The sequence below is a fragment of the Vitis riparia genome, chromosome 7 (genome assembly GCF_004353265.1).
Source record: "Vitis riparia cultivar Riparia Gloire de Montpellier isolate 1030 chromosome 7, EGFV_Vit.rip_1.0, whole genome shotgun sequence".
Classification (NCBI taxonomy): Eukaryota; Viridiplantae; Streptophyta; class Magnoliopsida; order Vitales; family Vitaceae; genus Vitis; species Vitis riparia.
In genome coordinates this window covers 9,214,441-9,230,793 of record NC_048437.1, presented here as the reverse complement: position 1 = coordinate 9,230,793, position 16,353 = coordinate 9,214,441, and the positions used below count along the sequence as shown (strand labels likewise).

The 16,353-nt window shown below is 40.6% G+C and overlaps 1 protein-coding gene across 3 annotated transcripts in view; it reads left to right on the top strand.

Moving 5' to 3' along the window:
* Positions 1–16,353, top strand: part of LOC117918372 (mitochondrial proton/calcium exchanger protein-like) — a 41,108-nt gene that overhangs the window by 6,832 nt on the left and 17,923 nt on the right. For all 3 annotated transcript variants that reach the window (XM_034834970.1, XM_034834971.1, XM_034834968.1), the window contains 4 exons: positions 3,309–3,455; positions 3,561–3,649; positions 3,928–4,020; positions 7,654–7,780. In XM_034834970.1, coding sequence (XP_034690861.1) covers positions 3,309–3,455; positions 3,561–3,649; positions 3,928–4,020; positions 7,654–7,780 — 456 coding nt within the window. The remainder of the gene's footprint in view (positions 1–3,308; positions 3,456–3,560; positions 3,650–3,927; positions 4,021–7,653; positions 7,781–16,353) is intronic.

The following is a 16,353-nucleotide window of genomic DNA, read 5'->3' as shown; positions in this document are numbered from 1 at the left end:
AGGACCGGGATATTAGACGCCTTTCATCGGTTATTAACGGAAGACTCGGAGTGGAAGGCAGATATAGGGGGTTTAAATCTGAATCAGATTAGCCAACAAGAGGCGGACATCTTGGAGCTGCCATTCATGGAAGAGGAAGTCCACTCGGCTCTAATGGACATGAATGGGGACAAGGCTCCAGGTCCGGATGGCTTTACAGGAGCTTTTTGGCAATTCAGCTGGGAGTTTGTGAAGGAGGAGGTGATGGAGATGTTCAAGGAATTCCATGAACATAAAACCTTTCTCAAGAGCCTCAATGCCACGTTCTTGGTGCTGATTCCCAAAAAAGGAGGAGCGGAGGAGCTGGGGGACTTCAGGCCGATCAGTCTTTTGGGCGGATTATACAAACTATTGGCTAAGGTGTTGGCCAATAGGGTTAAAAAGGTGATGGATAGAGTGATTTCCTATGACCAGAATGCGTTTGTAAGGGGAAGGCAGATTTTGGACGCGTCTCTAATCGCAAATGAGGTGATTGACTCATGGAAAAAAGAAGGAAAGAAGGGCTTAATCTGCAAACTAGACATTGAAAAGGCATACGATAGCGTCAATTGGCAGTTTTTGATGAGGGTAATGGAGAAAATGGGCTTTGGGACTAAGTGGAGGGAGTGGATATGGAGCTGCATATCGACGGCCAAGTTCTCAGTTTTAGTAAATGGGGAGCCAGCTGGTTTCTTCCCTAGCTCTAAGGGACTTCGGCAAGGCGACCCCTTATCTCCATATTTGTTTATCATGGGAATGGAGGTGCTGAGTGTTCTGATTCGAAGGGCTGTGGAAGGGGGCTGCATCACTGGATGTAGAATCCAGAGGGGTAGGGGGCAGGCTGTTAGCATCTCTCACCTCCTCTTTGCGGATGATGCCATTGTTTTTTGTGAGGCTAAGAAGGAAGATATGACCTGTTTGAGTTGGACTCTATGCTGGTTTGAAGCTGCTTCAGGGCTGAGGATTAACTTGACTAAAAGCGAAATTATTCCGGTGGGGGAGGTGGAGGAGATCCTGGAGATGGCTGTGGAATTGGGATGCAAGGTAGGGCAGCTGCCTTCAACCTATCTGGGGCTGCCCCTGGGTGCGCCAAATAAAGCTAGCTACGTGTGGGATGGGGTGGAAGAACGGATGAGGTGGAAACTAGCCCTTTGGAAGCGGCAATACCTCTCTAAGGGTGGTAGAATCACCCTCATAAAGAGTACACTGGCTAGCATGCCATTATACCAGCTGTCCCTATTCCGTATGCCTAAGATAGTGGCGAGAAGACTAGAAAAATTGCAAAGAGACTTCTTGTGGGGAGGGGGAAGTTTGGAGAGGAAAGCTCACCTTGTCAGTTGGGAGAGGGTGTGCGTGAGCAAAGAGAAGGGGGGGCTTGGCTTGAGGAAACTAGTCTTCTTGAACAAAGCCCTCCTTGGAAAATGGGTATGGAGGTTTGCTCATGCCAAGGAGGAGATGTGGAAACGTGTTCTTGTGGCAAAGTACGGGCAAGAGGAATTTGGGTGGAGAACTAAAAAAGCAAATGGGGCTTTTGGTGTTGGGCTATGGAAGGAGATTATGAAAGAAGCTGATTGGTGTTGGAACAATATGGTTTTTAAGGTTGGAAAAGGCACCAAAATCAGTTTTTGGAAGGACACTTGGTGTGGGGAGGTGGGGCTGGCCAGGAGATTCCCTAATCTCTTTAATGTGGCTGCACAAAAAAGTGCCACTGTGGGGGAGTTATGGGACCAGTCTGCTGGCCAAGGAGGCTGGAACCTTAGGTTTATTAGAAGGTTCAATGATTGGGAGCTGACCCTGGTTGACGAATTGCTACAAATCTTGAGGAGTCAAAGAATATCCTTGGAGGAAGACTTGGCCGTATGGAAGGGGGGAAAAAATGGGAAGTATGAAGTCAAGGATGCGTATGGGCTGGTGACCAGCCATAGCACCCCTATGTTTCCCAAAAAAGGAGTTTGGGTGGAGAATGTTCCTTCCAAGTTAGCGTTTTTTGCATGGGAAGCTACTTGGGGGAGGGTTCTCACTATTGATAGGCTTCAAAAGAGAGGATGGCAGATGCCTAACCGGTGTTACCTTTGTGGTAGTGAGGAGGAAAATGTAAATCATCTTCTTATTCAGTGTACAGTGGCTGGAGGGTTGTGGGGGATGGTTCTTAGCCTGTTTGGAGCCCAGTGGGTCTTTCCAGAAACTGTAAAGGAGGTGATTATCAGCTGGAAGGGTTCTTTTGTGGGCAAAAAGAGGAAGAGAATTTGGAGATCCATACCGTTATTTATTTTTTGGACGGTGTGGAAAGAAAGGAATAGATTAGCATTTAGGGGGGGGGGGGGGGGGAGCTTGCTATACAGAAAATTAAATATTCTTTTGTTTGTAATTTGTGGGGGTGGGCAAAGTTGTATAATGGTGCGGAGTCCCGCTCCCTTATAGGTTTCCTGGAGTGGATAGCCTCCAGTTGAGGGCTGGTGGGTTTTTTGTTTGTTTTTTGGTCCTTTGTTGTGAGGCCGTCGTCGCCTCGTATACTCCCTGTGTACCTTGCGGCGTATTGCCTTTGCTAATATATTTGTGTTTACGTATCAAAAAAAAAAAATTAATTGACAGTGACAAGCCAACTCCAAATTATGGTTGGATTATATCAATGTTTGTGACTGAGCCTCTTATCTTTTTTCATTAATTATCAATGAACTTAGCAGGCATATCCAGATGGTTTACTAGTTGATGAACCGGAATAGGGTTTGATTATAAGTTAGAACTGTGAAGGGCAGCTTTATAATGAGATTTTAGGATGGATAGGACCAGAATGCAGTATCTGAATGTAACTCTAGTAAAGCTGCTAGAAGTGACAGGTTGTTAGATATACCAAAAAGTGTCTGCTTTTGTTATTTGGTCAATCATTGATAATACAAGGGAGATCAAAGAGGGTATCATACATGGAACTAGAGTAGGATGGTTAAATTTCAAAAGTCCTTTTGGAATGCTGTTTTTAAGTAATGACCACCGATTACAATTGGGAGATCAAAGCTTGGATTTTTTATATGCTGAAAGCTTATGGTCTTAATAGAGTTAAAACAATTATGCTTTTGGAATGTTTCTATAATTCTGTGATCCATTTTTTGTTTAGTCTATCGGTTATGAGTCAAATCTCTTTTGTGCAACGTCTTTTAGCACAATTCACTTTTTCATAATTGGAAGGTTCTGTTAAAGTTAAGTGGGAAACATCTTTTAGCAGAATTCTCTTTTGCAGAGTCATATTTCTCAAGCAGAGTTTTTGGTACTTAATTCAGATGCTCAATGTGTAGGAAGCACTGAAAAGGAAGCTAAATGCAAGAATAGAATATGCCAAGTTTCTTCAGGATACAGTAAAAGAAATGGCAAAGGAAGTTCAGAACTCACACAGTGGTGAAATTAAGAAAACGGCAGAAGATCTTGATCAATTTATGAACAAGGTATGTAATTTTTCTTATTCCTAACAAGAAAGAACTACCTTGTGTTTCATTATTCCCCTTGTTTAGGATTCTCTGCAGTTTGATATTTATTAGCCATTCAAACAGGTTAGAACGGGTGCTGGTGTTTCTAATGATGAAATTTTAGGCTTTGCCAAGTTGTTCAATGATGAGCTTACTCTGGATAATATCAGCAGGTTTGTGTTGCTTTTACTCATCCTGTGCATTTGGGTTTAAACCCTTTACAGCATTCCATTCTTTTATCTGCTTACCTGAAAGAAAGGTTGATGTTGCTTTTACTGCTTCACTATTTGCAATTTATTTTCATCATGTAGTTTTGTGGCTATCTTGCTCACTAAGTGACCTAATTCCTTTCTTCTTCTTCTTCCTCCGCTTCCCCCACAATATATATATATATTTTTCTTTTTGTTTGCTCTTTTTGAAAAAAACTACCTACTTGGGTTGTTAAATACAGGCCTCGGTTGGTAAATATGTGCAAGTATATGGGTATCAGCCCATATGGAACTGATGCGTATTTGCGTTATATGCTTCGGAAAAGACTTCAATGGTATGTTATATCTTTTCCACTCCAAGTAAAATGTTTGCTTTACTGTTTCTCAAGTAATCGATATATACAGTATATTATTTCTTGCTTCTTTAATATCCTTGGCTTGTCTCCTTCAAATTAGTTTTTGTGGTGGTGGGGGGTGGTTGCAGATTTTCATAGAAGGTCCTCAGTAATAGTTGTAGGAGGCTGGATTTGCAGCAGGATTGGAAGCAACCTCCTTTGGGTGTGCTAAAGTTCACCTTTGATGGATTTTGGCAGTCCCAGAGAAATGATTGTATGAGGTGTTTCCAGAGATCACAGGACCATGAAGGATATCTCTTCCTTCTCTGTACTCGTATTTTATTTTTTAACTATCAAAAGAGAATAATAGTTTTTTTGGGATTAGTCAAATGATTTTTCCATAGAATTTGACTATTTTAGCTCTTTTGAAAGGTATGAGGTGTTATGTGGGGCCTTTGGAGATATGCTCACTCGACGAAGAGAATTTTACACAACTAATTTTCCTAAAAGCCTTAATGTGAGCCCACAATGTATATGTACACTCCAACACCCTCCCTAATGGGTAGCCTCATTTTGAGCTTACATGTGGACTTAACAAAGTGGGGAAATAAACATGCGGTGAGGTTCGAACACATAACCTCCCGTCAAACAAGTCTCTAATACCATGTTAGTCAGAACAAATCCCGCAATATATTCTTTGAATAAGAATTGTATATGAGAAAATAAAGGCTAATCTTAAAAGAGAAAAACACCCAAGAGGGGGGGGGGTGTGAATTGAGTTTTTAAAAAATTCTTTTTAAACACAACAAATTTAAGCACAAGAGAAGCAAATATAAAGAGATAAGGTTAAAGAAATCAAACTCAGATTTTATAGTGGTTCGACATTTCTTTGCCTACGTCCACTCTCCTCAAGCTCCTAATCTATTGAGGGTTCCACTAACTTGAAGCTTCAACCAAGCTTCTAATCACCTTTACACTTGGATTTCGGCTCCAATGGGTTCTTACACAATCTCTTCAAGTTTTAACTCACTTGAAGGCTTTAACACTCAATTAACAAGTATGAATCTCTCAACCTATCTCAACAATAGCTTAAATACAACTCAAGGCTAGGATGAATCATAAAGGTGCACTAAAAAGTATGCAAATGGAGATTTAATGCACCAAGAAAAGAATGAGAGCTTTTAAGGCAAGAACAAGTAGGTAAACAAATAAATACAGGTGTTTTCTTGCTCATAAATGAAGTGGAACTCTCTATTTATAGGTTTCTAACCTCGGGAACCAAAAAGAACCAAAAAGCAGTCTCGATCGGTATACTAGTTGTTGGAACATTTAATGTTTGGTAGGTGATCGTTACCCTTGATCGGACCTCGATCGGGAAGGCAAATCCCTCGACCGGGAAAGAAAGGTTACTGGAAGAGAGAGAGTGTTTTTTGCACCTCTTGATCAGACCTCGACCAGGAAGGGGAAAACCGGTCGACCGGTACCCTAGCTGGTTGAGCCGGATTGGCTAATGTCTCGACCGGTTCACCATTTGTGGCCCAAAAACATATCTTTTTCTAGTCTTTTTGCTTCTAGTACTTAGGCAAGGTCTTTAAGTAAAATTATATGCCAATTTTGAAATGTTTTGCCTAAGGTTCATTTGATAGATCTCGGATTTTGATGGAAATGTAACTTTAAAGCATAATCGAGTTTTTCAAAGATGCATGAAATGATGTGTAAATCCCAAGTGTACTCATGCATTTATCTTACATATGTTTCTTATGATTAAATGTCTTCCAAAAGTTTTGATCTTGCATCTATTAGGTCCTTTGATGAATTTCCATATTAACACCTGAAATTCTTTATAATTCAAATCAATTAGTAACTTAACCATGGTTCATCAAAACATGATTAGGAGAACCCTTGGGCTAACAGTATACAATATATAGAGTTGTTACCAAATCAGGCCAAGATTCTACAACTATTTCTATCTATAATACAACTATCCTATAATGAATAATAGTTAACTAATTAACAACTAATTACTATGAAGATATATGGTAACAGAATAACAATCAATCATACCCCTATAATTAAGGAATCGCGCTGATTTCTAGCAGAAAATTCTTGTTCACTTCAGTCAGGTGGGGGCTAGAGATGTTCTGATCATACAAATTTGCTAAGAAAGCAGATCTCCTAAGTGAAGGAGTTTCTATTGTATTGCATTTCAAAATTCATTTTTCTAATATGACATATTTTGGGCCGACAAGAGGCTCCAACTAATTGAATGCATCATGGCACCTTCATAGAGGTTTTAAGGAGTTGTATCATATTATATGGTTATTTCTGGTTCAAGGAATTAGGATGGAAATTGGGCATCAAGGGTGCATTTATTCTCCTTTTCCAGTTGGTTGTTTCTTTTGTAGGCTTGGGTGATTCTTGTAAGGGTCAGCTTTGGCTTTTATTACTTCTAAACTCACTCAACTGTTTTCATTACTGGTTCTCATATTGGGGCTTAGGGGAACATCTCCTTTTGGATAGGTGAATAACTTGTGAATTTTTGGATTATTGCTTTCTAATGGTCTCATTTTTATTTTCTTTTAATAGGAAAATTAGATAAATATTAAAATAATAAGAGTGCCTAACAAAAAAGCAGACACAACCCAAGTACACAGAAGGTATGCATGGTTTGCGAAGGTCTAAAAGAAAAGAGAGAAGAAAAAATTCTTTGTTAACTTGTCCCTAGCTATTTACAAACTCCAGTATAGAGAAGTTAGTAAATTCCATCTTGCTACCAGACCAAAGAAACAAGGACTTTAAAAGCAAATATTTTACACCAACAATCAACCTCTTCACTCCTTCAAAAAATTTTCTTCTTGTACTCTCTCCAAATTTCCAAAACTAACATTAAGGGGTCGAACTTCAAACCTGCTTGCGATCATCTCCAGCCAAACAACCATGGCACATGAGAACTCTTCTCTTTCTGAATGAGGAATAATCCATAACATGCCAAACAAGGAAATACTAAAGCCCAGCAAGTAGAAACACTTCTAGAATGGGTATGGGTATGCCCTCTACTGATTCTTCATCTTGTTTATGCAGGCAACACCAATTAACCATACTCCAACCTTCTTCATAAGTTGGTCAATTGTAAGAACTTTTTCCCATGCCACCTCCCACCCAAAAAAACTGACCTTGCCGGGTGCCCTTGGAATCCAAATTTCTTTAGCAAGGAAGATTCATGACTCATGTAACATCAGAGGCTTAAATAGGACTTGACCCAAAACTTCCTTATCTTTGACATCCTCAATACCAACTTATGTGCAAATCCAGCATCCATGATAATAGTGTCCACCAGCTCTGGTAAGTTCTCCACCAAAAGCCAACTTCCAATCCATGAAAAACCTCCTAAAAAATTAGGAAACCAACTACCTTGAAGCTCCTCCCTCTCATCCTCGATGAAATAGTCACATTTAAGTTGGGATTTTTTAACCATCTTGAAGAATTTTGTTGCCTTTTATCTGCTGAAGGATGCGAGAAAAGTTTATGTTCCCTTTCTTTCTTTCTTGAAAAGAAGTAAGGAATCTGCAGGTTTTTTAGATGATTGTTTTGAATTTGCCCATAATAAAACATTGAATTATTTGGTTTTTTCAGGATCAAGAATGATGACAGGATGATTCAAGCAGAGGGCGTGGAGTCCCTTTCAGAAGCAGAGCTTCGCCAAGCCTGTAGAGATCGAGGCTTACTTGGTTTACTTTCAGTGGAAGAGATGCGGCAGCAGGTTTTTGCTCAATCCTATAGTTTATATTTTTCTTTCTACTGACTAATAGAAGAACTTGCACTCTACATAGTTGACATTGTAGTTTTATTTTATTTTTAATCAGAAACAAATATTGTATTCATTGTCAATTAGTACAATCACTATAGTTGCACACAATATTCCTGCATATATGGTCGTTACAAGGTGTTATTTTTTGTTCTTATTTCAACAGCCATGAATTTGAAAATGCAAATGATGTTGTTAAAATTTAGAAATTGGATCCAATCACCCTCTATCTTCCAAGGTGCACACAGATTGTTTTATTGGTTAAAAGGTTGCAGGGTTCTAGGAGACAAGTAGGAAGGCCCAACCTCTTTATTAGATTGTATAGAATGGGTGGGCTCTTCTTTTTAAAGTTGATTTTCTATGATGCTTCTGAGGACCACCAATTGGCTCACCTAAGCTGGGTGTTGATGTGGTTTGAAGTCATTTCTAGTTTAAGGATTAATCTGGATAAATGTGAGATCATTTCAGTGGGGAGGGTGGAGAATCTAAAGGTGCTGACACTTGAGTTTGGGTGTAAGGTGGGGAAGCTCTTGTCTGTATATTTAGGGCTGCCACTGGGTGCACCTCATAAATTAGTAGCAGTGTGGGATGGAGTGGAGGAAAGGCTTTGGAGGAGATTAGCACTTTGGAAAAGACAATATATTTCTAAAGGAGAGAGACTCACTCTCATTCGAAGCACTTTGTCTAACATGCCTATTTACCATATGTCAATTTTGTGTATGCCTAGATCGGTTAGATTGAGACTTGAGCAAATCCAAAGGGATTTCCTTTGGGTGGGGAGCTTTGGAGAGGAAGATTCATCTTGTTAAACGGCTAGTTGTTTGCTCGGATAAAAGTAAAAGGGGTTTGGGGGTAAAATGTTTCTCTACTCTTAATAGAGCTCTTTGGGTGAATGGAGTTGATGCTTTATAGTAGAAAATGAGGCTCTTTGGTATCAAGTTAGTAGTAGGAAGTTTGGAGTGGAAGAAGGGGGGTGGTATACTTGGGAAGGTAGAAAGGGTTTTGGTGTGGGGTTGTGGAAGGAGATTAGAAAGGAAGGTTCTCGGTTGAGCAACTACATTGGGTATTCCGTGGGTAATGGAAGTAGAATCAGATTTTGGTTAGACCCTTGGTGTGGTGGTGAGGCTTTGTGCAACTCTTTCCCCTCTTTGTTTGCTTTGGTGGTTTCTAAAGAGGAGTGGGACTCTTCGATTGAGGAGGGGAGTTGGAGTCCTCGTTTTTTTAGGGCTTTCAATGATTGGGAGGTAGTCTTGGTGGAGTAGTTGCTCTTGACAATACAAGGAATTAGAGTTAGTGCAGATTTGGAGAATAGGGTGATTTGGAAAAAGACAGAAAATGGGTTTTTCACAGTTAAGTCTCTTTATAGTGCTAAGGAATTGGGAAGTACAGTCCAGTTTCCAAGAAAAATAATTTGGAGCCCTTTTGTTCCTTCAAGAGTAGGTTTTTTTGCTTGGGAAGCCTCTTAGGGGAAAGTTTTAACTTTGGATCAACTCAAAAGGAGGGGTTGGTCCCTTGCCAATAGATGTTTCTTTTGTCTAGCCGAAGAAGAGTCTACTAATCACATCTTAATTCACTACACGAAGACTAAAGTTTTGTGGGAGTTATTATTCGCTCTCTTTGGGGTGACTTGGGTTCTCCCTTGTTCGGTAAGGGAGACTCTCCTTGGTTGGTTTGGGTCCTTTGTGGGCAAGAAGTGCAAAAAGCTTGGAAGCTGGCTCCTTTATGTCTTTTTTAGGCGGTGTGGAAAGAAAGAAATAGAATAGCATTTGACAATGAAGAGTTTTCAGTTCATAGATTGAAGTATTCTTTTGTATGTAGTTTATAGTCTTAGACAAAGTTGTATATGGATGTTTGCCCTTTATCTTTAATCGACTTTTTTTATTGGTTGGGCTCTAGGTAAGGGCGGGTGAGGTTTTTGTTTTTCCTCCTGTTTTGCTCTTTTTTGCCTTTTGGCACCTATTGTATACTTCTTGTATGCCTTGGGTTGCTTTCTCGGCTTCCTTTTTCTAATTAATATACTCTCTACTGTGTTTATCCATCAAAAAAAAAAAAAAAAAGCTGGTTTTTTGTTTCTCACTTGCATACTTCCGGCATACCTTATTTGCCACTTTAGTTTGGCATCCTTTATATATTTATTAATATACATACTCTTATTTGCCTACCAAAAAAAAGAAAGGTTGCAGGGTGCATATAACATGCAGTAAGGACTACCAGCTTGGTTTGATATCATTCCTATTGGAGGTTTGGGCTTGGCTTACTAAGATTATACAGAAGCTGCAGCTTAGATCACTGCAAATATGGTCAACTCAACCACTTCTTCAGATTATTAAGTCACTGAACCTACAAGCTATAAGTATATTGATGCTGCAGAAATTTATCCGCCAGAAACCTAGAAATATCCAACATGTATAAGACACAAAAGATATGATGGAGCTCAGATCATTTTGCCACAAGTTATACTTGCTATACTTAATAAACCTATCTCAGGATTTGGGCTTGGCTTGCAATCCTTAGGACAGGATTCAGGCTTGTCTCATAGTGAGTCAAGCTGGTTCAAACATGTTAACAGCCCTGGGAAGATTGATCATGTAAGCATCGACTGTTTTGGAAGAAAGAAGTGCCTGCACAAGGTTGTGTGAAGTACCTTGACTGCATGATGTTGATTAAGGAAGAAGCTTTAGGTTGCTACTCTCATGTTAATTTGGACTATATGGCAAGAGAGAAATGGGAGGATTTTTAAGAATAAATGGAGTATTTTGGAGGCAATGTGAGACTTAATCCACTTTTCCTCTTTTCTAGACTGGAACTTAGTATGCAGATCTACTAGGTTAGTTGAGGAGAGACTCCCCACATGGATGTTTCCTCCAATGCGTCAAGTTGAATTTTGATGGATACTCTTTAGGTATCCTAGGATAGTTGGGATAGGAGGAACGCTTTTGGATCATCATGGAACATTAGTAAGAGCATTCTTTTGGAATGTTGGGGTCGATCTAGCCATTGAGGCAGAGATATTAACCTTGTTGCAAGGTCTAAAGTTTGTTAAAGCTGACGGGTTTATCCAATCTTCTAGTAGAGGAGGATTCTGCAGTAATCTTATAGTGGATAAATAAGAAGGAGAGAAGTTCATTAAGGTTTGACAGATGGCTATGCAAATTTTTTATATTACTCTAGAATTAGGCGCTCCCTCTTTTGGGTTCCTTAGGCAGCTACCCAAGCTTTTGAGTTTATTTATTATCACTTTGAGTTATGCATTTCCATCAATATCTAGAGTAGATAGCTTTTGCTCACTTTTGATTCGAGTTATGTAGTGGTTGTGCTTAAAGGAAGAATTTCTCATCATTCTTTGTATTTACTTATGCCATGGTAATAAATTGTTTGTTTCTAATAAATAGAATTTAAAGTTTTTCAATAGTTGTTTTTGACACTTAGGGTTGAGGGAGACGTAAAAGCTATCTCTTGGTAGAAATGAAAGAAATTTTGATTGGGATTGTTATGTTTAATTAGGAGGTCTTTGTAAGAAGTTCTATAGTCAAGTTAATGATCTTAGGGGATGTTTAATAAAAGAGCTAACTACTTACAAGTGGAAAATTGGTAGGTCCCATTTTTTAAGTATGTTTGATAACATAAATTTTAAACCACTTAAAACCAAACATCACCCAAAAACCACTGAATTTGTTTAGTAAAAAGGATTTTTTTTTTTTATAGGAAACCACACATGAATATATTGATAAGATAAAAAAGTACATAAGGAGGATGAGAAATCCTCCCGCCAGAAAAAAAACTAAACAACACAAAAAGATAACATGACACTACACCGTCTCATTGGACCTACACACTGCTAGCCAATCTAGTTGTAAAACGTTAAGGGGAATGCCCTTAAACCCCGTTGAGCAAAAAGCCCAAAACAAAGCGATGAAATGAATGGAGTCCCAAAGATTCTCTGAATTCCTCGCTTTGTCCTCGAATATCTAGCATTCCTTTCCCGCCACACAACCCAAATTAAAGCTATGCACGCATTTTGCCACAAAACCAACCCTCTCTTGGATTTGCCAAAGCCTTTATAATTGATGAACATCATGTCTGAAATGCTTTTCGGAGGGACCCAATCCATCTTGGCTAGCTGAAAAAGTCTGTGCCACAGCCCCAAAGTCACAGAACAATGAAGGAATAAGTGATCTGTAGATTCTCCTTGCCCATACACAACTTACAGATGTCAGGCTAAGAGCTTTGTGGGGTCTCCTCAATTGTAGCAAGTCGTTGGTATTTACCTTCTTGTGTGCCACAAGCCAGACAAAGGCCTTAACTTTGAAGGGAACTTGAGACTTCCATACAAACTTATAAGGGATCAAAAGAGATGAATCAGATGATTGGGATAAGGCTGTAAAGAAGGACTTGACTGTAAACAGTCCTGAAGACAATAAGGACCAAGATCTCGCATCTGAAGCGGAGGTGGATAAATTCATACAATCAATAGAACACATGAGGCGTTCTAGATCTTCTATCTCATAATCGGTTAGACTACGACGGAAGTTAAAGTTCCATGAGAAAGGCGATCCGAACCAAGAATTGAAGATATGGGAACACTTTTATCCATTACTACTCTAAATAGTCTTGGATATTGGTCTTTGAAGATTTGGTCCCCCACCATAAATCTTCCCAAAAGCGAATTCTTTCCCCGTTTCCTACGACCAACCGAGTATACTTGGAAAAATCCTGAAAGACTTGTGCAATGGCCTTCCAAGGGCAACGATGTGACCACCTAACTAAAGTGTGGCATCCCAACCATTTGAGTGTGTCCCGTATATGCTAAGAATGACCTGATGCCATAGAGTTGTACTCTCCTAGGATACCTCCACAACCATTTCCCTAAAAGAGCGCGATTCCTTAAAGGAATCTTCCCAATCCCCAAACCCCCTTTTACCCTCGGCTTACACACAACATCCCATCTAACAAGATGGTCTTTTTGCCTTCCCCAATCCCTGACCAAAGAAAGTTCCTTTGCATCCTCTCAATTTTTGTAGCCACTGAAGCAGGAATCTTAAACAGAGAAAGAAAGTAGCTAGGGATATGGGAAAGACATGAGTGTAGGAGAGTAATCCTACCACCGAAAGATAAGTAAGCCTTTTGCCACCCGTCTAATCTCCTAGAAATTCTCTCAATCACTGGGTCCCAGAAACCACAAGCGGTTGGATTCCCTCCAAAGGAAGACCCAGATAAAGTATAGGCCAATCTGAAGCCTTGCAATCAAGCAACAATGCTAACCTAGAAAGATGATCCTGATCCAGGTTGATACCAAATAGATTACTCTTATCAAGATTGACTTTAAGCCCAGAAACTTGACCAAATACTAACAATAAACTCTTAAGAGTTTGCAATTCTTCCTCACTAGAGTTAGCAAAGAAGATGGTATCGTCTGCGAATTGCAGATGAGACACCCTACACCTATTTCTACCTACCCAAAGCCCTCCAGCAAACTTCTTTCTTCAGCTTTCAACAACATTCTACTCAACACATCTGCAACAATAGTGAACAGGAAAGGGATAAAGGGTCGCCTTGCCTTAAACCTCTAGATGCCTTGACCCACCCTTTAGCATTACCATTCACTAGAATAGCATAAGAGACCGACGACAAACAACCTCTCATCCATTTCCTCCATTTAGGACTAAATCCCTTCTTCTCCAACACATGATCAAAAAATCCCATTTGACATGGTCATAAGCCTTTTCGAAGTCTATCTTGAATACAACTCCTTCCTCCCCTGATCGCCTTTTCTCATCCACAATCTCATTGGCTATAAGAACTGCATCCAGAATTTGTCTCCCTTTAACAAAAGCACCTTGAGTGTAGTGGATGGTCTCCTGTAGTACTCCTCTTAGACGCCCTGACAAGACTTTTGCTATTACCTATAGAGACAAGTGATCAGGCTGATAGGTCTAAAATCCGAGATCTTCTTTGACTGACTCTTTTTGGGCAACAGAACTATGAAGGATGCATTGGTGTTTTGATTAATAATCCCGCTATTGTGAAACTCTGCAAACACCCTCACTAAGTCATCCTTGATCACATCCCAACAATCCTGAAACACTGCTATGGTGAAACCATCAGGCCCCGGCGCCTTATCCCTATCTAACTGAAAGATGACATTATAGATCTCTACTTCGGAGAAAGGGGAATCCAACCTAGAGGCGCTCTCTTCTGATATAGGGGACCACTCGATACCCTCTACACTCCACGACTCACCTGGAGGACTCGAGTATAGCTTTTTGAAATAAAGTAGTATCTCCTCTGTGATGCTCTCGGAATTGTCCAACACCAAACCCCTTTCATTCTCCAATAATTTGATGAAGTTCCTGTTTCGTCTCCCGTTAGCCACTTTGTGGAACAGCTTTGAGTTGCAGTCCCCGTCTTTAACCCATTTTACCTTGGCTTTTTGTCTCCAATGAATTTCTTCCCTCATTATTATTTCCTCTAGCTCCCCTTTTCTAACAGCTCTTTGAACAGCTAGATCAGAAGAGAAAGTCCCTTCTTGTTCATTGGCATCAATGATAGCTATTTCATCCAATATGGTTTTCTTCCTTTCCTTAAGCATTCCAAAAGTATTCTTATTCCAATCTTTCAATTTTGCCTTAACAAATTGTAGCTTCCTCATGAACTTGTGACCTTCCCAACCATTTCCTTCAAATTCTCTCCACCAACTGCTAAAGCTCTCTTTGAAGCTATGATGTTGCAACCACATATTCTCAAACCTAAAAGGTGTAGGACCCCACTTGAAAGGGTTGGTATCCAATACAATCGGCCAATGATCTGATGTCCATCTAGGGAGAACTTCTTGAAGGCTTTGAGGAAATGAGAACTCCCACTCATTTGAATAGAGAAACCGATCCAATCTCTTACACACCGGTGACTCTTGCATATTTGACCAAGTAAAAGAGGCATTTCGTAATGGGGGATCATGTAATTCACTCTCTCTTATAAAGCCATCAAAGTCCCTCATGCTAGAAGTGAATCTAGATCCACCCAGCTTTTCTGAACTTCTCCTTATAACATTGAAATCACCACCCACACACCATGAAGGAGAAGTAAGGCCATAAAGGTCTGATAGCTCCACCCAAAAATCCTTCCTAATTAAGGGGCTGTTTGGGCCATAAATAGCGGATAACCACAATGGACCACATCCATCCAACAAGAACTTGACTGAGACAGAAAAAGATCCAATTACCACATCCTCACTGCTCATTTTCTTTGAGTCCCAAATGATTAAAATCCCTCCTGAAGCCCCGCACGCCGGGAGAGCAGCCCACTCTTTATTCCTAACCGACCAGACACTTCCTACAAACCTTCTATCGCACACCTCTCTTTTTGTTTCTTGTAACATCACTACATCTGGATTCTGAAGGCGCAAAAAATCCTTAACCACCCTTCTCTTTTCCTAGATCCTAACCCCCTGATATTCCAACTTATGATCTTCATAACTCCACCTCACTGACCCTATAGCACCTTATCAAGGACAACAGAACTCAACTGTCTATGGCGACTCTGTTCTTTCGCCTTGAATATACTTTAATATCCAAGGAGTTTAAGACCTCACATACTTTAGCCATTTTGCTAGGGGAAAGACCTTCAATTTGGAACCCACCCATCTGAGAGAACTCATTGTCTCCCTGGCTAGCTGTGCCCAGAATAGGGGCCCCAAGATGCGAACTAGGGTTGGATTTGACACAGCTTTCAGACAACATATCCAATCTAGGCAACTGGGGCACCGCCACATCACGGTTAGGGATGCCAACACTTCCAATACTAGAGGTCCCAGCGACATCATTTTTTGAAAAAAATTCAGGTAACACTCGGTTTTTCGTAGGTAACTGGGCTTGAAGAGCTGGAATGGAGAGATCGATGGCAGAAGAGCTCGGGTGTGGAGGAGTTACACCGGAGAGGGGAGAGTGAAAAGGCAGATAAGGCTGAGAAAAAAGGTGAGAAGATACCTCGAGAATTTCCATTTCCGTCATTCCACAGTTCCCCTCAAAGTTGAGCCCTTTTTCTCTGGATGCGGGATTAGAAGGGTGATCCATGACTGAACTATGAGAACAACCCACAAATCCCTTAAAACCTGCTCCGTCTCCTCCTTTATTAGTATTGCGCGTCTTCTCCTTCCCCTTTGACAGACAAGGAACCCTAAGAAGATTTCTCTGCTCCGCGTGTTCCTTCGTCGGCGTCGGTCCTTCCGCGGAACATCCTTGAACCAGCTGTGTTCCCACTTCGAAGCCGTCTTCCATTGGAAGATTATCACTGAGAAGCGTCGATCTCTCAGTCGTGAGTGGCTCGCTTCGGCTTCGCGCCCCTTGTCGACATTCAGATCTTGATGGAAGCGGAGCATTCCAGAGCTTCCTTGAACCGCGTTTCATCGCGGATTCCCTCTGTTGATCTACAGGATCCTCGCGATCCACCTTCTCCTTCCCCTTTGCAGAGAGGTGACCACTGTGAAAAGGGCCCTTCGACGGCCTGTCTTGATGGTCTCCCTTTTCTTGGCC